We start from the raw sequence: 23970 nt of genomic DNA, 5'->3' as shown, positions 1-23970 counted from the left end.
GCTTCGTATGCTTGACACCCATAATTTCCCCCTCATACAGCTTGGGCTGGTGAGTGGCTTTGGTGTAAATCTGTTTTAAGCAATGGGCATATTAAACAGAGGTGGTTTTGTCTCTTGTCTTTCAGACTCTTCTGATGCAGACAAGTTGGAAAGATTCTTTGACTCGGAGGATGAAGACTTTGAAATTTTATCTCTTTGAAAATAGATAGGAAACTGACTGCACATCTGTGTTTGGGGGTGGGGAGGTGAAAGAAGTTTCTTCGAGCATCTGGGCCCTTACTGGTTTTCATAGGTGCTTGCTGACATCCCTGCCTCCCAACCATCCCAGCATTCTGTGCAGTCTGAAGCACACTGTGCACTGTCTGCATTGGGATCAAGAAACAAGTCATCATTAAGGCTTCAGTGGCCAGAGTCAGGATTTCTCAGTGCAAAACACATGCAAGAAGTGGATGCAGTGGTGCCTAGGAGTTCAGAGTTTTGTTTGTTACAGCAACAGCTCAACTGGCCCTCCAGGAATAACAGCAGAAACCCCACATGGAGCTAGACCCTTATGAGTACTTCCTAGTGATATTTAATAAGCGCTATTCCTCTTTTGAGAGGCAAAACCTATACTGTTAGTTCCTTCCACAGCTTTCCTGCTTATGGCTGACTTGGGCTAAACTTAGATTTATGGAAAGCAATGTAAATTAATACCAGGCATGTCCCATACAGAGGCTCCAGCCCAGTAGTATGTGAGCTAGTCACCTGGATGGTCATGTTTTCCATAGTAATAGGCCACACGTTGCTGCTGATGCTTAATAGTAGTTGCAGTGGTTTCTCACAAACACAGTGCTGCCTGTCTTCTCACCATACCCAGAAGCTGCCTGCTCTTATAAAGGGCAATCTTCTCTCAGAGGTGAAGCACTTCCTTGATGTGGAAAACCTCATGGTAATGTCCAAGGTCTAAATATGACAACCAAAAGGGGAGGAGAATCCCAGTTTAAATAAAAGGAATCTCACTGGATGAGTCCTCAAATCACCAAGGCTGTGAAAAAGATGGATTGACAACTATAGCAGTGAGGTGTCTTCATTAAAGTATCTGTTAAGAGAACCAGACAGAGTCCTGTGAGAGGTTGAGATGTTTTTAAATCTTAAGAGCCTGATGTTGCTTTTGGTTTTTGATGCCACAAAGCATCCTATGTAGTGTGGTCACTCCTCCTGGGTTGATTGAATAGTTCCAGGTACTATTCCCATTGGACTCCCTGCATTCAAAATGATGTACAAGGGGGCCTGAAATTTAATTAGACATAGAATATATTTCTTAGCTGATTGGTACCATTTCACATGCTATTCTGCAACTTCCCTTTATGATGATTTAGTTGGGGATTGGGCCTGGTTTGAGCAGGAGGTTGGACTAGATGACCTCCTGAGGTCCCTTCCAACCCTGATAGTCTATGATCCTTCTAGCACTGTGTGGCAAATGCATACTGTAGAAGCTAGGCCAAAGAAACCTATTTTAAGTGATCATCTGAAGATGTCAGGAAAAAAATTGTTGCCTAGAAAAGTTGATAGTTAAACATCAAACACAGTTGTACTGAAAACCTTGGAGTTACTTTAACTTTACATGAGCTTGCCTGTGGCCCATAATATCTATTTAGTAAAAATGAGAGCTGGATTGAAAACAGATGCATAGGAGAACTGAGTCCTGATGTGAGCCACCATAGAAGCTACTCAAGTCTTCTTTCTCCAGGGCTGCTGCAGGTGGCAAATCCATGTTTGCAATGCATTTTCCTGCGTTTGGGAACAGCACCTGTCAGTTGATGCTTTTGTATCCAGAAGGTACATAAACTGGCCATAAATGCTGTCCTCTGTGACAAAGCTGACTGACCTATTGGTGTTAATCTCATTATCTGCCCCTAATCTCCCAGAGAGCCAGAAATTTTAACTCTTGAGCCATGATGCTTGTCACTAAATTACTTGCTGCTTTCTCTCTGCTGCTGTTCCTCCTCATCTCTCTTGCATTAATTTTAAGGGGGGAGGGGAGATGGTGGAGGAAGTGGGGCTGTGCTCCATTCATCAACTGCTTTCAATTTGTATTTGAATAAACAAACTTAAAATCTTTTTTTTTTAGTACTTATTTCTGAGGAGCAGCCCATGCTGTTATGGATGGGGAAGGTGTATTTTACCCCTTACTCCTTGTCCAGAGATTCTTATGCCATAGTATGGAAAACCCTTTTGAAGCAGTTCTAGGGCATCTAGTTTTAACCAGGCTTTGGGTGGCAAAAGTGGATGGGGCTAACCTGTTAAGAGATGTCAGGTGGTGCAAAGGGTATCTGATAGTCCACAGGGGAAGTAGGCCTAGCTAAGCTACCATGCCTCAAACATAGTTGAGAATCCTGGACCAGTTGGCTTGAATCCTTGTCAGGCTCAAGATAACTGAGCCATTTCCTGTATGCTTCCTTGGAAAGGGTTTTTTTTTTTTTTTTTTTTAAAGAGGTGGGGTGGAAGAGACAGGAGAACATGAATGCGCTCTTCTCAACCTCAGGAGTCATCTTCCCTTACTGCAGTGCTAATGCCAGTCTCTTTGCCTCCCAAAGTTATCGCAAGCTTCTGTAAGAATACAGAGCCTAGTCCTGGACTGCTAGAGCTTCTTAAAGAGAAACAAGTTGGTGAAAAATTCACCATCCTCCAATAAGCTTTAAAGGCAGATAGCATGGGAAAGATGAAAGCATCCAGTGTAAGGACAAAATAAAGACCACTCTGTGCTTTTAAACTGCTCTAACACATGCAGTGCTTTCCTAACACCTATCACTATGCTTATTTGCAGTACCAACAGCAAAGCTAGACTAGCAGCTACAGTCAGGATCCCATGTGTGCTACTTATTTTCTAGAACAGAGTTCTATGTTTTCATTTATAAAAATTAGGTTGCTAGTCCTCATGCCTACAATGATAACTTTAAAAATATGAAGTGTCCCATTTATCTCTCTGGGTATTTAACTTTGAAGCCTAAAGATGACAATATTGGTACTTGACTATTTTACTGCTAATGATGATAGCAGAGCTGCTCTTCCCTTTAAAGGATCCAGATGCTGACAGGGATCCCTTTTAATCTGTTGTGACAAGGAATCTGGCTACAAAAGAGGGATATGAAATCATTTTTCTCAGCTATGTTTGCGTAGTCAGTTTAACCCTCACCCCTTTGGCTGTTCATAAATTCATCCTTAGAATAGCCTGTTCAGGCCAAGGAAGTATTACTCCCATTTGCAGACAGGAACTGAAGTCAGCGAACAAAGTAATGTGCCTGAGGTCAAATTAAGTTTGCAGAAGGGCTAGGACCCTAGGTCTCTGCTTCCCAGTCCTGTACCTCAGCCACACAGGCCCTCCTTTCTCAACAAACTTTATGGTAAAAATAAGTCTACTGCAGCAGATACTCTCAATGACACACAACAGTTATAAACAGACTTTAATTTAGCTATCAAAAGGAGAAGTCTGCAATAGACTCATACTTAAAGAAACAGTTCCAGTAAAACAGGAGTTTACCCAATTTCTTTCCATCATATTGTATCTTGTCAGCATAGCCTCATCTAAACTTTAGATCTCCATAGCTGAATTTCTGTGTCTGCTGGGTCAAGGAGTTCAACCCTAATTTCCAGCTAGCAGAAGAGAAACCTTTAGTGCCAGACATAACTAAGAGCTGCAGTGTTGACCTCTCGTCAAATGAGGTGAGCTGTTTCCAAGGTATGTTAAACTAGTGTTCAACCTATCAAAAAGCCAACAGTTTAATAGAAATGCAGCATAAAATATAAACTGACTTGACAGATTTTTTTAAAGTGACCCATAGACACAGAAACTAAAACCCTTCCAATATTTTAATTTTACATCCAATCAAGCCTCCTGCTTGATGTAAGAACACAGAAGACGCTATTCTAGAAATATCACCATGGAATCTGGTTTCAGCCAGGAAGGAGCTGAGAGAGTCAGGTAAGACCACAGTCCCTAGCAGGTGTGACATGCTGGGGCATTACCCACAAAACAAGGACATCAGGATCTGTAAAACAAGAAAGCCTAACTTTAAGGTGCTGACACGTTATCCTGGCTATGTAGGGAACTCAACTCAGTTTAAAGATAATTATGGTTTCAGTGTGCAGATCACCTTTCAAACCAGTCCCGCACTATAGCAACCTACCTAGCCATGGTTCTTACTGGCACCCTCATCTGAGCACCTCACAATCTCTAATGTATTTATCCTCACAACGCCCTATGAGATAGGAGTAACAGGTACTATTTTATAGCTGGGGAACTGAGGCCCAGGGACACTAATTGACCTTGTCCCAATGAAAGTCTGTAGCAGAGCAGGAAATTGAACCTAGGTCTCCTACATCCCAGACCGGTGTTTGAAACACTGGATCACCCTCCCGCTAAGGAAGAGTACAGCCTTGGGTTGATACTCTTCCAAAAATGATTTCAAACCAGTTTACTTAAATAAATATTTGCTGCTGCTGCAAAAAAGGACACTAAAATAAAAGGCACTAATTTATTAGCAAGACTTCCACGAATTAAGAGTCTGAGTTAGTATGTTAAATAAGTTATGGGAAGGGGAGTCCCACAGGTATGATTGTGAAAAATGACAGTTCTCTAAGTACAAATGTAAAAAAAACCCTTTCCCCTTCTCTTGATTCACAACCCTATCCCTCCCCTCTGCTCCTCCTCAAGTCCCACTACCATAACTCAGCCTGGTAATTAGCCAACAGCTCCAGTTTAATACATTTTGTCATTGCTCCAGCACAAGGCTTGTGCCTGGATTATAGGAAGATTTACAAAAAAGTCTGCATTTATAAAATACATCAGGAAGATGGCTTGTAAGATCCAATTTACAGAGGAATTAGATAAAACCAGAGGTCTCCAAGGTATTTTTGGTCTATAAAAACAATTCTCTGTGATCTAAACTGCAGCTATTAAAAGGTGAAGGAGTCTGTCTGAGGAAGATCTGAGAGATGCCAGTTTCCCTTCAATCAGATCTGGAGCAGAATATGCTGCAGGAAGAGGATGGAATAAGAGCCAATTCTAGTTCCAGAGTTCTCCTATGGGCTTATTCTGAACCTCCTGCATGACCTCCTCAGTGAAAGACTTAATTTCATTATGCAACTCTTCAATGCTCTTCGAAGCATCAATTGTCTGTTTCCAAAATAAAAGCATTGTATTTAAAACATTTCTCAGTACCCAACACTTTCATTAGAGGAGAAAATAAGACAGTGAAGTGTTTAGAAAGGGGAAGCCACTGACAGTCTTGGACTTATTTCCATCCTTTCCCCACTATATTAAACCTTTTACATCAGCTATCGCTATTCCAAATTCATGAATCAAGGAGAATAGTGAAGAATGTTGAATTTTACCTCTTGTGCACAATTTCTGTCCTGGAATTGGAAGAGACAGAAATTGAATGCAGGGAAGAACACCTAACGAGTGTGGAGTGGCATGAGGGAAAACACAGACAGCTATTCATGAACAGGATTTGTTAGTGACAGAGGCTATTAGGCATCGGACCTAAGTTATTTTACAACCCCAGCTCTAAAGAAATCTCCTAGAGGATACAAATTTGACTATTATTTGGACAAAATGTTAATCCTTCACTGGGTGTGCAAAAGTTTTACTCTTGCTGGAGATGTGGGATGGGGATATGTACTCTCCAGCTGTTTTCTGAAACGTGAAGAGCTGAATTTAACAGAAATAATATGCTGCACTTGTATAGTGCTATCTAAGTGAGGATCTTGAAACATTAATGAATTAAGCCTCATCATACCCCTGTAAAGTATAAAAATAATATCCCCATTCTAGAGCTGAAGAAACTGGGACACACCAGTCTAGCTTAGCCTATCTTCCAATGCACCGCCCCTGTTGCAGGAGACACTGTTTAACTCTGATTTCTATAAAGAAGGGTGGTCAAATAAAGGAAATCTACTGTCAAAGTGAAACACCAATGTGCTAGTATCTATTAAACAGACATTCCAGACCACCATTAAGCCAGGAAATTATGGCATTTTTGCAATTTGGAGCAAAACAGTTGAGTTTTAAAAGACAATCTGATGACTTTTCGCTCAAATTGCTGCTCACTCATTGCTACAAATCTATGGTAATTGGTAAGGTCAACACATTTTCATGGCTTTAGACTATTTAGACAATGAGCAGAATGAAGTTAGCACTTGATGGATGAATTGTTACAAGAGATACTGATTTTGTTTCTTTATAAATGACCTAATCCTGGAACGCACAAGGTAGAGATGGAAACTGGCAGGTAAAAAATTCTCAGATCACTAAATCCACAGTTAACAGATGGGTTTAGAGTTGAGCTGAGTGAACAATTCACAATAGTTTATCCAGCCTTGTTTTCTCCTCATCCACAAACAGATTGCAATTTCCTCAATGTATTTATTATTTGAAAGTATTCAACTTGCTTTTAAATCTACACTTGACTGTGAACAGTTCTCTGTGAGTGGCTGATATTCTATCCAGTGATCACTGTAATACCTTTAACAGCTTACATATTGACTTTATAAGAATATACAGACGGATTTTCAAAACCATTTTAGGAACACTTGACACTATTTCAGGCTCTGTTCAGTGCTTAGAGTTGTTGTTCTGCAAAAACTGACATTTTGCTGATACTTGAGACTGGAACTCTAGCTGACCAGTAGATCCAGACCAAGGAAATACAGGTCACCATCTGCATGAATGGGAAGGCACGTTTTCAAGGCAGTTGTACATAATTAACCACATTTTTAAAAAATACAGAATTTAACAGTACTTTAATATCTGCTGAAATGATCACTTACTTTTTTGACCTAGTTTTATATCAACTTGATAGCTTATTGTTCCAGTCATTCAAATGGTGAGTTGCAATTCCTGCATCCTAACTATATGAGAAGATCAAGATGGCATCTCCCTGTGACTGTGCTACACTGTAGCAGTTTTGTCTTCAATGTTTAATTTCAAGGATTAGAAAACCCTTTACATTATAAAACAGTTTTTCCTTGAAGTAGGCTCCAAAAGATAAAATTTTGAGAAGTTTAGTTTTAATTCATTGGCCCATCTAGAGCCTTCCTGGAAGGTTATTCCCTTACCTTCCAGTTTAAAGTCTTGTCCTTTATCAGATGGTAGTAGTTCTGTAGAACTTTCTCCTGGAAGGAGCTGTTCTCATAGCGTTCGTTTCCGAAGTCCCCTCGTTTTGCTGCCTCCAATGTGCTCAACTGAAGAAATAGGATCAAATCTGGCTTTGGAAGCCCTACATCAGGCTGTTTGCACCAATCCAAGGAGAAATTCTGTCCAAAGCGAGAAGGAGAAATAAATCGGAGATGGAAGAAAAATCAATGAAAATGAGAAAAAGCAGATCAACAAGAGACCAGAAGGAAAAGGACTTGGGGAAAATGAACAGCCACTGAAGAAGTACTACTAACAAGTGGACCAGATTCTCATTTGGTGTAAATCAATGTAGCTCCATTGACTTCAAAGGAGCTATGCCAATTTACACCAGCTGAGAATAGCCCAGTTTATGTGTACTAGAAAAGACACCCCAAATACTTATGGCCTCATCATCAGAGGTGCTGTGCACCTGTAGCTCTCACTAAAGTCAACATGAACTACAGGTGCTCAGCACCTCGGCAAATGAGATCACAGACACTTAAATGCGGAGTCACTTTTTCAAATAATTACATAGACATTAAAAAGGCCCAGGTAGTTCTATCCAACAAATAGCTGCTTTTTCATGAAAGCACTCTTTACCACTCTGAAACCTTTACCAAAACAGTATTTCTATGCCCAGGCAGACAGTGTTAGAAAATGCATGGCTTGCCATGTTCACTGATCTAGCCAGAGAACATCTTTTAGAGCATCTTTGCTAATATAGTACTTATTTTTACGAAAGGGGAAAAAAAAGTGATCCAAGAAATTACAGGCCGTTAGTTTGACCTCAATTGTATACAAGGTCTTGGAACAAATTTGGAAAGAGTAAGTAATTAAGGACATAGACGTAAATGGTAACTGAAATAAAACACAGTATGTTTTTACAAAAGCTAAATCATGCCAGACCAACCTGATCTTTCTTTAAGATAACAGAATTTTTTTAGACAAAGGACATGTAATCTACCACTTCAGTAAGCTATTTGATACAGTTCCACATGGGAAATTATTAGTTACATTAGAGAAGATGGGGATTAATACAAGAATCTAAAGGTGGATAAGGAACTGGTTAAAGGAGAGACTACAACGCGTCATGCTGACAGTTGAATGGTCAGACTGGAGGGAGGTTACTAATGGAGTTCCTCAGGGATTGGTCCTGGGACCAATCTTATTTAACATTTTCATTCACGACCATGGCACAAAAAGTGGAAGTGTAGTAATAAAATTTCCAGATGACACAAAGTTGAGAAGTATTGCCAATATAGAGGAGGACTGGATTATCATACAAGAAGAACTGGATGATCCTGAAAACTGTAGTAATAGAAATGGGGATGAAATTTAATAGTGCAAAATCATGCACTTAGGAACTATCAATAAGAATTTTTGCTATAAGCTGGGGACTTATCAATTGGAATCAACAGGAGGAGGAGAAAGGTCTGTGTGTATTAGTTGATCAAAGGATGACTATGAGCAGCCAATGTGATGCGGCTGTGAAAAAAGCTAATGCATCAGGCAAAGTATTTCCAGTAGAGATAGGCAGTGTTAGTACCATTATACAAGGAACCGGTGAGACCTCATCTAGAATACTGTGTGCAATTCTGGTCTCCCATGTGTAAGAAAGATGAATTCAAACTGGAACAGGTACAGAGACAGGCTACTAGGGTAATCAGAGGAATGGAGAACATACCTTACAGAGGAGACTTAAGGAGCTTGGCTTGTTTAGTATAACTAAACAAAGGCTGAGGGGAGATATGATTACTCTCTATAAATCCATCAGAGGGATAAACAGGAAGGGAGAGGAGTTATTTAAGTTAAAGGCCAATGTGGACACAAGAATATGTGGCTATAAACTGGCAATCAACAAGTTTAGGCTTGAAATATGCGAAGGTTTCTAACCATCAGAGGAGCGACGTTCTGGAACAGCCTTCCAAGGGGAGCAGTGGGGGCAAAAATCCTAACTGGTATCAAGACTGAACTTGGTAAGTTTATGGAAGGAGTGGTATGTTGAGGTTGCCTATAATGGCATGTAGCTGTTTTGCGACTACTAGTAGCAAATATCTCCCAAGCCTGGAGATGGGACACTACTAGATAGGAAGGGCTCTGAGTTACTACAAAAAGAAAAGGAGTACTTGTGGCACCTTAGAGACTAACAAATTTATTTGAGCATAAGCTTTCGTGAGCTAGAGACTAACCAATTTATTTGAGCATAAGCTTTCGTGAGCTACAGCTGTAGCTCACGAAAGCTTATGCTCAAATAAATTGGTTAGTCTCTAAGGTGCCACAAGTACTCCTTTTCTTTTTGCGAATACAGACTAACACGGCTGCTACTCTGAAACCTGAGTTACTACAGTGAATTCTTTCTCAAGAGTCTGGCTGGTGAGTCTTACCCACACGCTCAGGGTCTGCTTGCCATGTTTGGGGTCAGAAAAGAATTCCCTCCCAGGCCAGATTGGCAGAGACTCTGGGGATTTTTCACCTTCCTTTGAAGCATGGGTCACAGGTGACTTGCAGGTGTAAACTAGAGTAAATGGTGGATTCTCTGTAACTTGAAGTCTTTAAATCGTGATTTGAAAACTTCAGTACCTCAGCCAGACATTATGGTTCTGTTATAGGAGTGGGTGGGTGAGGTTCTGTGCTCTGTGATGTGCAGGAGGTCAGACTAGCTGATCTCAATGGTCCATTCTGGCCTTGAAATCTATGAGTTGCTAAAGATGGTAGAAAGTCAATTAGTTAAACCAGGTATCGGCAAACTTTGGCCCCCGGCGGGCCAGGCCGGTTTGTTTACCTGCCGCACCCGCAGGTTCCGCCGATCGCAGCTCCCACTGACTGCGGTTCGCCACTCCAGGCCAATGGGATCTGCGGGAAGCAGCAGCCAGTACATCCCTCAGCCCGCGCCGCTTCCCGCAGCCCCCATTGGCCTGGAGCAGCGAACCGCGGTCAGTGGGAGCTGTGATCGGCCGAACCTGAGGACGCGGCAGGTAAACAAACTGGCCCGGCCTGCCAGGGAGCTTATCTTGGTGGGCCGTGGGCCAAAGGTTGCCGATCCCTGAGTTAAACCTACAAAGCTTTTGCCCCTCACTTACAAATATCAATCCTTTCATTAGTCTCCTTGAAGATTTCAGGGCTGGAGGCAAATTCTTAAATAGCCTCCAATTTCTCTGGGCTAGCATAGCAGATGAAGGTCTTGAATGAACAACTCTTCTAAGCAGAAGTGAGTAGTAATTACCATAAATTAGGGCTGTCGAACAATTAAAAAAATTTATCACGATTAATCGTGCGATTTATTGCACTGTTAATAGAATACCATTTATTTAAATATTTTTGGATGTTTTCTACATTTTCAAATACAGCGGACCCTCACTAGAACACGCATCGCTATAGTGCGGATTCGCATATAGCGCAGTCGCAGCGATGGATCCCAAATTTAAATATTTAAATTGGGATCCATGGTAATGCGGTCCCCGCATTAACGTGGTCCCACGCATGGATCCTGAACCCCGCGTTCTAGCGAGGGTCCAGTGTATGCGGATTTCAATTACAACACAGAATACAAAGTGTACAGTGCTCACTTTGTATTTATTTTTGATTACAAATATTTGCACTGTAAAAAACAAAAGAAACTGTATTTTTAATTCACCTAATATAAGTACTGTGGTACAATCTCTTTATCATGAAAGTTGAACTTACAAATGTCAAATTATGTACAAAAAAATAACTGCATTCAAAAATCAAACAATGTAAAACTTAGAGCTGTCAAGGTTTTGCCCACTCTGAAGTCTAGGGTACAGATGTGGGGACCTGCATGAAAAACCCCCTAAGCTTATTTTTACCAGCTTAGGTTAAAACTTCCCCAAGGTACAAACTATTTTACCTTTTGTCCCTGGACCTTATTGCTGCCACCACTGAGCGTCTAACAAATATAACAGGGAAAGAGCCCACCTGGAAACGTCTTTCCCCCAAAATCACCCCAAGCCCTACACTCCCTTTCCTGGGGAAGGCTTGATAAAAAATCCTCACCAATTTGCATAGGTGAACACAGACCCAAACCCTTGGATCTTAAGAACAATGAAAAAGCAATCGGGTTCTTAAAAGAAGAATTTTAATTAAAGAAAAAGTAAAAGAATCACCCCTATAAAATCAGGATGGTACATACCTTACAGGGTAATCAGATTCAAAACATAGAGAATCCCTCTAGGCAAAACCTTAAGTTACAAAAAGACACAAAAACAGGAATATACATTCCATTCAGCAGAACTTATTTTATCAGCTATTTAAACAAAACAGAATCTAATGCATATCTAACTAGACTGCTTATTAACCCTTTACAGGAGTTCTGACCTGCATTCCTGCTCTGGTCCTGGCAAAAGACAACAGAGACAGAGAGAACTCTTTGTCTCCCCCCCCCCCCAGCTTTGAAAGTATCTCGTCTCCTCATTGGTCATTTTGGTCAGGTGCCAGCGAGGTTGTCTTAGCTTCTTAACCCTTTACAGGTGAAAGGGTTTTTCCTCTGGCCAGGAGGGATTTAAAGGTGTTTACCCTTCCCTTTATTTTTATGACAAGAGCCTACAAGTCCACTCAGTCCTACTTCAGCCAATCACTCAAACAAACAAGTTTGGTTACATTTGCAGGAGATTATGGTGCCCGCTTCTTGTTTACAATGTCACCTGAAAGTGCGAACAGGCGTTTGCTTAGCACTGTTGTAACCAGTGTCGCAAGATATTTACGTGCCAGATGCGCTAAAGATTCATATGTCCCTTAATGCTTTAACCACCATTCCAGAGGATATGCATCCATGCTGATGATGGGTTCTGCTCAATAATGATCCAAAGCAGAGAGGACCGATGCATGTTCATTTTCATCATCTGAGTCAGATGCCACCAGCAGAAGGTTGATTTTCTTTTTTGGTGGTTCCGGTTGTGTCATTTCTGCATCTGAATGTTGCTCTTTTAAGACTTCTGAAAGTATGCTCCACACCTCATCCCTCTCAGATTTTGGACGGCACTTCAGATTCTTAAACTTTGGATCGAGTGCTGTAGCTATTTTAGAAATCTCACATTGGTACCTTCTTTGCATTTTGTCTAATCTGCAGTGACTGTTCGTAAATCAAACAACATGTGCTGGGTCATCATCCGAGACTGCTATAATATGAAATATATGGCAGAATGCAGGTAAAACAGAGCAGGGGACATACAATTCTCCCCAAAGGAGTTCAGTCACAAATTTAATTAACACATTTTTTTTTTAAACGAACATCATCAGCATGGAATGGTGGCTGAAGCATGATGGGGCATATGAATGTTTAGCATATCTGGCACTTAAATACCTTGCAACACCAGCTACAAAATGCCATGTGAACATATTAAGGCACTTTCAGGTAACAGTGTAAATAAGAAGCGGGCACCATTATCTCCTGCAACTGTAACGAAACTTGTTTGTTTGAGCAATTGACTGAACAAGTAGTAGCACTGAGTGGACATGTAGGGTCTAAAGTTTTACATTGTTTTGTTTTTGAGTGCAGTTATATAACAAAAAAAATCTGCATTTGTAAGTTACACTTTCAGGATAGAAATTGCACTACAGTACTTGTATGAGGTGAACTGAAAAATACTATTTCTTTTGTTTATCATTTTTACAGTGCCTTTCCAATTAGACACAGACACTGCCTTTCTGTTCATTCACTCACCTCTTTGGCACTTGTGAAGGCCACCCCGGAAAAGGCGTATCTGTCCACCACTAGAGTGATGCCTTGATTTAACTTCTCTTTAATCAACGGCCTGAACAACAACAAAAAGAAGAGACACGTTACACTCCATTGTACCCAGGCAGAAATGCAAACAACTCAACACACAGGACACAGTAGGTGGGCTCTTTTCAATTAGTTGATGCACTTTGCTATAGTGATCTCTAGCAACTGTAGGGGTTACAGCAGTTTATCAGTCTAAGTGTGATTTTTGTTTTTAAGCTCTGTCACCCACAGTCTCTCAACGCTCCGAAAATCTCCTCCAACCTTGTTGTATCACTATCCTTCCAGCCAAGGAGGAATGGATGGTACTCTTTTCTGAGACAGACAGTTCTGCAGGAAGGGTGCTTGCTGTGGCTGCTACTGCCTGAAACAATGCTACTTTCATCCTGCCCTTTATTAGGGCCTGAACAAATAACCTTCCATCGCCCAGTGTAAAAAGCAAGTTCCAGAGGCACAAACTCCAAGTCTTCTGCATGGCAATGCAGAGCACTAGTTCATCCAGTTAAATGACCTATGGAGAAAGTCAGACCCAAGCTGAAAGTATCCACAGAATTGGGACCAAACGAGTGGTTTAGTTCAATTTTTCTATTTAGTGTAGCAGATACAATACAGGACTGTGTGTCTCTTGGGCAAGAAATCTCTTGAACTTCACCCAAAATGGACAATAATGTGTCAAGACTCACTCATCTGTCTTCCATGCTGAGAATTCTGGCATGTTCTCAATCTGCTTGGCATTAGATAAGAATGAGCTATCACCAGCCTCAGCAGGATCAGAAAAGCCTTTGGAAAATGCAGCTTTTAAAAAGTGAAACATATTTTCTATTTTACAGATTTCGAGCTAACAGCACGACTTTTCACAAATTTAAACCATTACACTTGAAAAGTCTGGTTTGGCTAAAACCCTACATCATTCTACCACTTATTGCACAAAAGGAGTAGCATCCAGGATGAACTGTCAATAGGAGATCATATTAAAGGCAGTACCCACTCTCTGTAATAAATAGTGTAGTGCATTTTTCCTCAAAAAGCAAGAGAGCTGAAGCTTAACTTGAAAAATGAAGGGAAGAACACCAGTTCTTTAAGAGGATCTCAGCAGCAAGAGATTTAGTGAGACTGCACTCTAAGGCTTCAGTTCTGCAATTGGATCCATGTGAGAGCAGGGACTAAGAACGTTTTACCCTCTGATGCCAGGAAGCAGATATGGGGGCTGATCCTGAGAGTTCTCACACTACATTAATTTCAAGGGGAGTTAAGGGGCCTCAGCACATAGAAAATCAGGCCAGATCCTGTAACAAGCTCTCCATTGGTGGACCCCATGTATGCCCAGAGACCCACTGCAATCAACAGGCCTCCACACAAGTGCCAGTGTCTGCCTGCGGAGAGCTCATTGCAGCCTTGGGGCCTTATTTCAGTTCAAATGTAGGCACCAACGTTTGGAAGTTTTAGCCTGGGGGAGTTTGTTCCAAAGAGGTGTTAAGCACCTGCTGCTCTCACTGAACTTCTAATGAGAGAGGCTCAGTATCAAGTCATAAGCTTGCAATAGCATTTGTTAGGTGGCAGAGCAGTGAACCGCTCACAAATGAGCAGTTCTTACATTTTTTCTTATATATGGATGTTGAAGTAGAAAGCTGTCCCTGGGCCACTCCCGCCCCTCTTAAATCACTCAGAAGTTTTATCACAATTTCTCTTGATCAAAGTTCAGGGAGTATGACTCAATCAGAAGTCCTAGGGACTGGTCAGAATCATGTTGAATGTTGTTAACCATGAATTTTATCATCATACAGGACAGTCGCATAATACATGATTTAGAAGGGAAATGGCATTTTTTAATTGTATGAAAAACACAGAATCCATGCCCTAGCTCCTTACAACCATGCCACTTATGCCAAGCTCCACTGGGAGAAGCTGTGGTTCTCTATGGCTGCCACAGAGTCACATTTACTCACTCAGTGCTCTTCTCTGAGCTCAATCCACCCTGTGATTGTTGCTGTTCCCTCTGCTTAAGAACAGGCAGAGGAAATACAACAGACCTGGTAACATTAAAGAAATATTCCCACACCATAGGCAGGCATCTGGCCCCCCCAAAAGATTAACAGACTAGATCAGGGATTCAGAACAGATACTTTTAATATTGTTCCAGGCTGCTCTTAAGAACGTCGATCAGATCATACTGGGAGATGACTCTGTGATACACACAGAAGTGGTAGGAGGAGGAGACTACCAAAACCAAATTCACTTTCACCTATAGTTGAGCTTTTAACTAAGATTTCAAGAGATTAACAAGGTAACATGTTAATCCACTGTGTGATGGAGTCTCCTAAAACCTCATGTAAGGTCTAAGGCCTTTTTCTGCAGCCACGTAAGGAGAGCAGCCAAGAAGCGGAAAGTCACATCCTCACCTTCCTTTTAAGTTATATCAAAACAATGTAATATTGGGCTGTTAAGAAGGCACCCCTACTAATAGTACCCACCAAGGAATCTCTTAAGATGTTTAAAGAAAATTGTGTTTGATAGCATTCTGTCTGGCAAGGAATCACTTATCAACAGTTTGGGTATGAAATCTCTACTTCTTTATTGTTTTGCCTTCGGGATCCCTACTTCTCTATTGTTTATCTGCATGGTTTCTATCTCTTATATAACTAATTTTGCTAGGTGTAAATCAACTATGGTGGTGAGGTGTGATTGGTTAAAGATATTTTCATAATGGGCTAGGATTGGTGAAAGACACAGTTTTGTAGTACTTTAGTTTAAAATAATTGGTTAAGACACAGCTAAGCAGGATTCAAGTTTCACTATATAGACTGGGGTCCAAAAGGAAGTTCTTTGGAATCAACTCCAGGACACAGCCCCAAGATCAGAGCTGCCAGATCTCAACAGCCTGCCAATCACACCATGCAGAAGCTGCAGTCCCCGGATGACCTGATCCTGACTGGCCATCAGGAAAAGAAGGAGATTTCTTGGCAGTGGTGTGCATTGTATTCTTAGCATGTGCATTCTGTTTTGGTGATTGTTAATAAATAGAGGTTAAGGATATTGCTGTGTAAGGCTCTTTCACTGATAAATGACCATGCAAACCCACAGAAGAGTATGCCCTGAGCCCTAGGAATTGGGTATGGATGGCCCTGAGCCCTAGGAACTGGCTAAAGGTAGGTGCCTTTTGCCTGGAGCCCTAGGAACTGGGAAAGGGTTGAGGTGCCTAAGTCAACCGGATTATGCTTTGAGCCCTAGGAACTGGGTGAAGGTGAGTGCCCTAGAGTGTGCAGGTAACAAATCTGGTGGAGAATGCAGGCATCCTATGGTCATTTAGACTGAACTGATAGAGCTTCACACAGTGAATAATTGTAGAAAAGTAATAGCAGCAGAATACCTGTGCATTTTGTCAATAAGGGTCGCTACCTACTTGACAGAATGACCATTCTGAAGCTTCAGGAGGGAACAAAGCAAAAGAAAAGGAGCAGGAGAGGTGAGGGTTAGCTGAAGAGCCCACCTTCCTTGCTAAATGGGTAGCAGAACAAGGTCCGTGCCCACGGGGACAAGATTCTTTCCAGGGGAGGGATGTCCTTGAGTCTGCCTGTAAGGGGTTTAAAGTAGGGCTGTTGATTAATCACAGTTAACTCACATGATTAACTAAAAAAAATTAATTGCGATTAATTGCACTGTTAAACAATAGAATACCAACTGACATTTATTAAATATTTTTGATGTTTTTCTACTTTTTCAAATATATTGATTTCAATTACAACACAGAATACAAGTGTACAGTGCTCACGTTATATTATTTTTTATTACAAATATTTGCACCGTAAAAAACAAAAGATATTATATTTTTCAATGCACCTCATACAAGTACTGTAGTGAAATATTTTTATCATGAAAGTGCAAATGTAGGGTTTTTTGTTACATAACTGCACTCAAAAACAAAACAATGTAAAACTTTAGAGCCTACAAGTCCACTCGTCCTACTTCTTGTGCAGCCAATTGCTAAGACAAACAAGTCTGTTTACATTTACGGGAGATAATGCTGCCCACTTCTAAATTACACCACCTGAAAGTGAGAACAGGCTGTCACATTGCACTGTTGTAGCTGGCATTGCAAGATATTTACGTGCAAGATGAGCTAAAGATTCATATGCCTCTTCCTGCTTTGGCCATCGTTCCAGAGGACATACTTCCATGCTGATGACGCTTATTAAAAAAAAAAATGCATTAATTAAATTTGTGACTTAACTCCTTGGGGAAGAATTGTATGTTTCCTGCTCCGTTTTATCCACATTCTGCCAAATATTTCATGTTAGAGCAGTCTCGGATGATGACCCACCACATGTTGTTCATTTTAAGAACATTTTCACTGCAAATTTCACAAAATGCAAAAGAAGATACCAATGTGAAATTTCTAAAGATAGCTACAGCACTTGACCCAAGATTTATGAATCTGAAGAGCCTTCCAAAAATCTGAGAGGGATGAGATGCGGAGCACGCTTTAGAAGTCTTAAAAGAGCAACATTCTGATGCAGCAACTACAGAACCCACCAAAAAAGAAAATCAACCTTCTGCTGGTAGCATCTGACTCAGATGATGTAAATGAACATGCATCGGTCCTCACTGCTTTGGATCGTTATCGAGAAGAACCTGTCATCAGCATGGATGCACGTCCTCTGGAATGGTGGTTGAAGCATTAAGGGACATAAGAATCTTAAGTGCATATATTTAATCTTAAGTGCTATATTTGGCATATAAATATCTTGCGACAACGACTACAACAGTGCCATGCAAATGCCTGTTCTCACTTTCAGGTGACATTGTAAACAAGAAGCAGGCAGCATTATCTTCTGCAAATGTAAACAAACTTGTTTGAATGATTGGCTGAACAAGAAGTATGACTGAGTGGACTTGTAGGCTCTAAAGTTTTACATTTTATTTTTGAATGCAGGTTTTTTTTTTTTTTTTTTTTTACATAATTCTACATTTGTAGGTTCAACTTTCATGATAAAGAGATTGCACTATAGTACTTGTATTAGGTGAATTGAAAAATACTATTTCTTTTGTTTTTTTTAAGATGCAAATACTTGTAGTCAAAAATAAAGTGAGCACTGTACACTTTGTATTCTGTGTTGTAATTGAAATCAATATATTTGAAAATGTACAAAACATCTACAAATATTTAAGTAAATGGCATTCTATTATTGTTTAATCGCGTGATTAATTGTGATTAATTTGACAGCCCCTTAACTTGACAGCCCTAGTTTAAAGCATTTTGTAAATGCATGAAACCAAAATCAAAGAAAAAAGGCTAACAAAGCAGCAGCAGTATGGGCATTATGGAAAGCTGTCACTAATCTTTCTAGCCTGGTAGCACTCCAGGAAAGACAACTGGAGGATTACAAATTTGAGTTGGATATAGTTAAGGATAATTTGGCTCAGTATAAGGCAACGTAGTGTACCAGTGCAGCTTCAGCATTACAGAATGCAATAGCTCTATAGGCAAAAACAGGAGAGTGTGAACATTTAAAACTGAAAGTAGAAAACCTGAATGGAGAAATATCTACATTGCAAATGAAACTGGGGGATGTTCAGGCAGCTGTCAGAACAGTGTTATAAGAAAATACAGTAACTCCTTACCTAAAGTCGTCCCGGTTAACCTTGTTTCGTTGCTGATCAATGAGAGAACATGCTCGTTTAAAGTTGTGCAATGCTCCCTTATAAAGTCGTTTGGCAGCCACCTGCTTTGTCCACTGCTTGCAGGAAGAGCAGCCCGTTGGAGCTAGCTGGTGCAGGCTTGGAACCAGGGTGGACCGGCAGCCCTCCATAAGCTCCCCACTTCCCTAAGATTCCCTGTGCAGCAGCTGCCCAGCAGGCTATCAGTTGCTGGCAGTTCAGCTGTCCCTCCCCTCTGCCTTGGAGCTGCTCTTGGAAGCCTCCTGCTTGCTGTGCGGGGGGGGGGGGGGGGGGGGGGGAAGAGAGGGGAAGGGGGAGAGAAGGGGACTAATGTCAGGGTGTCCCCCTGCCCCCTACTTACCCCATCTCCATGGGGGGGGGGGCACGACACAACAGGGCTCAGAATGGAGGGAACTTCCTGGGAGCAGCTGCTGTCTCAACTTGCTGATCTACTTAACAAGGCAGCGTACTTAGAGTGGAGTCAGCCTACTTAAAGGGGCAATGCACATCTCTATCTTTCACACACAGGGTGCGTGTCTCTGTCTGCCATGCTGTCTCCCTTCCCTTCATTCGTGCTGCCTTGTAGAGTGTGAGGCTACATTAATAACAATGGGTTAACCCTTGAGGACTCAGCCAAAACCTAGTTCATCATTTAGCAGTAAGGCGTTCCCTGGGAAATATCCCACTCTCTTCCACCTTCTGACTTCACCACCTCAACCAAGCTTCACGATCATCATCGCTGTGTACAGTTTGTTTAAAACTTGTACTGTGTGTATATGTATGTGTATATACACATACATATACACACAGTATAAGTTTTAAACAAACAATTTAATCTGTATATAATATAGTCTTCTGTCTGGTGAAAAAAATTTCCCTGGAACCTAACCCTCCCTATTTACATTAATTCTTATGGGGAAATTGGATTCGCTTAACATCATTTTGCTTAAATTCGCATTTTTCAGGAACATAATTACAAGGTTAAGCGAGGAGTTTCTGTAAAGCTCGGGCCCGGATAAGCAGTGACCAGGTATGGGTGGGCTTTTTTTGCCTCCATAGCTTTCTGGTGTGTAGCCTCCTGGGCTTTTTCTGCCTTTTTTGCTGCCTCGATTTTTTTTTTTTTTTTTGGGCTTCCAGTCTAGCTAACTTCAGCCTCTGTTTGGTCTTGCTTTTGGTCATCCTAGCCCCTCTGTTTTTAACCTAGCTATTCCTAAGAGTTAGAAAGAAAAAAAAAAACCCTGGCTTGTAAATTTTTTCTGTGCTGTAACCTGATAACTTTTGTCTCTGATAGCTGTTCTCAGCTTACAGAAAAATTCTTTTGTTATGGAGATGCTCTGTTCCCAGGCAAAGAGACAGAATAAATTAACTGCTTTTAGCTTAAAACCTGCTTTCAAGCAGTCCAAAGGGGAAAAAAAATTGTTCTTTTAAAATCCTACTGTGCTTCTGGTTCAAAATGATCTTTGGTTCAAAATGATCCCACCGCTCTGCCACCATGTCAAGGTTCCTTCCCCACTCTGAATTTTAGGGTACAGATGTGGGGACCTGCATGAAAGACCTCCTAACCTAAACTGGTAAAAATAAGCTTAAAAACTTTACCAAGGTACAAACTTTGCCTTGTCCTTGAACAGTATGCTGCCACCACCAAGCATTTTAAACAAAGAACAGGAAAAGAGACCACTTGGAGACGTCTTCCCCCAAAATATCCCCCCCCCCAACCCTACACCCCCTTTCCTGGGGAAGGCTTGATAATAATCCTTACCAATTGGTACAGGTAAACACAGACCCAAGCCCTTGGATTTTAAGAACAATGAAAAATTAATTAGGTTTTTAAAAGAAGAATTTTAATTAAAGAAAAGGTAAAAGAATCACCTCTGTAAAATCAGGATGATAAATATCTTACAGGGTAATCAGATTTAAAACATAGAGTATCCCTCTAGGCAAAACCTTAAGACACAAAAACAGGAATATACCTTCCCTCCAGCACAGCTTATTTTACAAGCCATTAAACAAAAGAAAATCTAACGCATTTCTAGCTAGATTACTTACTAACTTTACAGGAGTTGTAAGGTTTGCATTCCTGATCTGTTCCTGGCAAAAGCATCACACAGACAGACAGAACCCTTTGTTCCACCCCCCTCCAGATCTGAAAGTATCTTGTCCCCCTATTGGTCCTTTCGGTCAGGTGCCAGTGAGGTTACCTTAGCTTCTTAACCCTTTACAGGTGAAAGGGTTTTGCCTCTGGCCAGGAGGGATTTTTATAGCACTGTATACAGAAAGGTGGTTACCCTTCCCTTTATATTTATGACATATGTCATTAAAAAGGAGATACTGGCCATAACTGCCGGGGTTGTGCCAATAGTAACTGGAACCCAACCGGATTTCAATGCTTTAGCTTTTAAGACTGCATTGTTAGAGGGTTTGAATTCAAAAATGAAGGTGAATTTAGGACCCATAGATCCAGCTAGTGGGTACCCAGAGTTAAAACAGGACATTTTTTGAGCAGCTATAGTTTTTCAAGACACACTGGGACAATTGGAAAAAGGAATTGACAGGAGAATGGAACCTATCCAGGTGGTAACTTTTGCCAACAACAGGCCCCCAGATCTCCAAGGGGAACCAGGGGAAAAGGGGCCCGATGCACAATGGCATGTTAGAGGAAGAGAATAGGGAGATGCAAGAGACAGCAGAGGAGCAAAAGGAAGAAATGGATATGGGTATCAGATGCAGAATAGAGGATATATGGCACTGAGAATGAAGGCATGGAGGAAGCTCATGTCGTCATGAGAACCAAAAGAGAAATGGGATGGGAAGTCCACAAGAGAGTTATTGTAGGGTTGTCCAGTTAGAAAGGCAAGAGGAATTGACTGACAGGGCTTCTGTAACTCTCATAATGGACCCTGTATCATTGGTGCCACCCCAATAGTGGTGCCCACCTCCTTGGACTTCCCCTGAGGTAGTAGCCCAACTACAGTATGACAAATGGGGGCATCCCATTGTAGGGGCAATAACGGGGAGATCTGGGAAACAAACATTCCCCACAATGTTAATTCACACAGGTGCATTGGTATGTGTGCTTGGAGAGCAGTGGCTTCCCAGGGATGCTTTGGAAACCGAAAATTCAAACACAGCTAATATCATATACAGGGGAGACAATGAAAGCATTTATCACAAGACCATTCCTGACCTGTGTAGGAAATCAGGAGTCATGGGTAAAATATTTTTTTCAGAAGCAGGATCAAATTGGGAATGGGGCTGCCTAAATCAACCAAGCTATGCCTTGAGCTCTAGGAACTGGGTTAAGGTGGGTGCCCTAAAGTGTGCAGGTAATACTCAGGATTCAAAGCTGTGCACATTACTTTAAAACTCAAAAAGAATTATATTTACACTTGTTCCCAGCGGTTAGCAGAGAAAAGCAGATGCACTGTGTGGTCCTCCAAATTGCTCTTGTTCTCCAAGTAGGAGCTAATTAGCCGCCCAATTTCTGTTGTTCTGTCTGTAAGAAAGAGTACAAGAACAAATCTGGTGAGTTATGCAGTCTCTTGCTTCAGTTACTGTGCAATATGACTTAAGATTTACTCAATGTACATGGAGATTTACTCAAATTCCATGGAACAAATATTTTAAACCCAAAACTAAAACCAGTCACGCTTGGACATACATGCAGCTGTTCTGAAAATCCAAGTGTTCAATTTTTTAAAATTGCTATGCAAAGAGAATATTCAAGTTGCAATGTAAACAAACCAAAAACCAGGAGGTACCATAATATGGGAAGCACAATCTCAAAGGCAGAGTAAAAATAAAAGGGACAGAGAGGAGTAAATGCACTCAATGTAGGGAAACATGACAGAAAAGCCATGTGAACTGGCCTTTCTAGTGCGGCAATACATTTCCACCCCAAAGGATTCACTGTGACAGTCAAGGGACCATGCAACGCCACAGCTGAGAATGCAGCTAAAGGTATTGGTGTTATATTCCCCCAATATTTTCAGTAGCCTTTCCCCAAGTGGAGGGGGGGCACGCCCCAGGACAAAGCAAACACTATCCAAGAGTGTGAATGGATACAGAAGAAGTATACCTTTAAGATGACTAGACATGGCAGGCATAAAAAGGGGAGCAAGACACAGCACCATTGGTTTTATTTTCCTGAACGGAAGGCTAGCTTTCAAACTTTGGGGAACACTGCTTACTGGAAAGCCACAGCAATCAACAGCCATTGGTGTGCACCCCTCAGGGCCCCCCACCCCTTGTCAGTGTGCTAAATGGGGCTGCCCCACCCTGCATCAGTGGAGTTAATGTTGCTAACGCCTCCCCCGACTTCCCCACTCCCGTCAGTGGGGTTAGTGGTGTCTCCCACATCCATGTCACTGGGGTTGGCGGTGACCCCTATGTCATGGCGGTAACTATACCACACCCTCCTATGTCATAGTGGTAACCGTGCCCCACCCTCCCCTCCATGTCACGGGTGTTGGCAGTATTCCCCCCATTACAGGGGTCAGCGTTTCCCCCCACTTCCCTTTCATGTTACTTGGATTGGTGGTGTCCACCCACCTGTAGTACCTCCCATATCACGGAGATGGGTGGTAACCCCCACCTCCCCTCCCTTCCAAGTCACAGGGGTAACGGTGCGCCCAGACCTCCCCAGGGTTAGCGGGGCCTCCCAACCCCGTCCATATCACGGGGGTTGAGGGCGGCAGGGCGCGGGAGGCGCGCAGGAAAGGTGGGGGGGGGGAAGGGCCAGGCTCCCCCCATACCCGGGAATCGCAGGAGCTCGGCGAGGTGCCCAGATTCCCGCAGCGCTTCCACCAGCCTCCGGCTCTGCGTCGTCTTCCCGGTCCGGTCCACCCCCTCCAGCACCACCAGCGCCCCGCGTCTGCAGGCCATGGCCGTAGCGGCCCGAGCCACAACCGTTACCAACCCCGGCGACACAGGCACGCGAAGGGGGAGCATCCCACTTCCGGCGAACCATAGAGAGCCGCACGGGGACAGTCTAGACAGCTGGGGCTGCCGCAGGCCTCCAAGTCCGCCAAGGCGGAGCTCCGCCCGCTGCTCCACCCCATCTGTCTAGCTCCGCCGGGGGTCAAGACCGCACGGGGGACGGGGCGCAGGGTTTGCCTAGAGTACCCGCCTATCGGCAGCTACACAGGAGAAGGCCCACTGGCGCCGGGGGCTCTGTCCTTAGACGGAGGGCTGTGGGGGAGACACTGTTGCGGCCCCGTTGCCCTAGACTGGGGTGGGGGAAGAGTTACTGGCTGTCACTGTCCCGGGAGGGGGGGGAGGAGGAGAGGCTGTCACTGTGCCGGGCTGTGGGTGGGTGTGTGAGAGCCTGTCACTGCTCCCGGGGTGGGGAGAGGAGAAGCTGTCACTGCTCCGGGGGGGGAGGGGTTAGAGGCGGTCACTGCCCCAGGCTGGGGGCTAGTTA

At 42.5% G+C, this 23970-nt stretch overlaps 2 protein-coding genes across 2 annotated transcripts in view; one reads left to right on the top strand and one right to left on the bottom strand.

The window, feature by feature from the left end:
• ATG4B (autophagy related 4B cysteine peptidase) overlaps positions 1–2012 on the top strand; it is a 45661-nt gene extending 43649 nt beyond the window's left edge. The window contains exon 13 of the mRNA XM_074964201.1: positions 126–2012. Coding sequence (XP_074820302.1) covers positions 126–199 — 74 coding nt within the window. The 3' untranslated portion in view covers positions 200–2012. The remainder of the gene's footprint in view (positions 1–125) is intronic.
• DTYMK (deoxythymidylate kinase) lies at positions 49–23538 on the bottom strand. Its single transcript, XM_074964202.1, has 5 exons — positions 23303–23538; positions 21936–22044; positions 12837–12927; positions 7099–7296; positions 49–5155 (listed from the first exon to the last, which is right to left on the bottom strand). The coding sequence occupies exons 1-5, from the start codon at positions 23496–23498 to the stop codon at positions 5045–5047; spliced, it is 705 nt and encodes a 234-aa protein (XP_074820303.1). The 5' UTR covers positions 23499–23538; the 3' UTR covers positions 49–5044.
• Positions 23539–23970: the final 432 nt, after the last annotated feature.

This window comes from Natator depressus, chromosome 9, assembly GCF_965152275.1.
Source record: "Natator depressus isolate rNatDep1 chromosome 9, rNatDep2.hap1, whole genome shotgun sequence".
Classification (NCBI taxonomy): Eukaryota; Metazoa; Chordata; order Testudines; family Cheloniidae; genus Natator; species Natator depressus.
The sequence above is the reverse complement of the archived record's forward strand: the minus strand, read 5'-3'. Positions and strand labels throughout refer to the sequence as shown.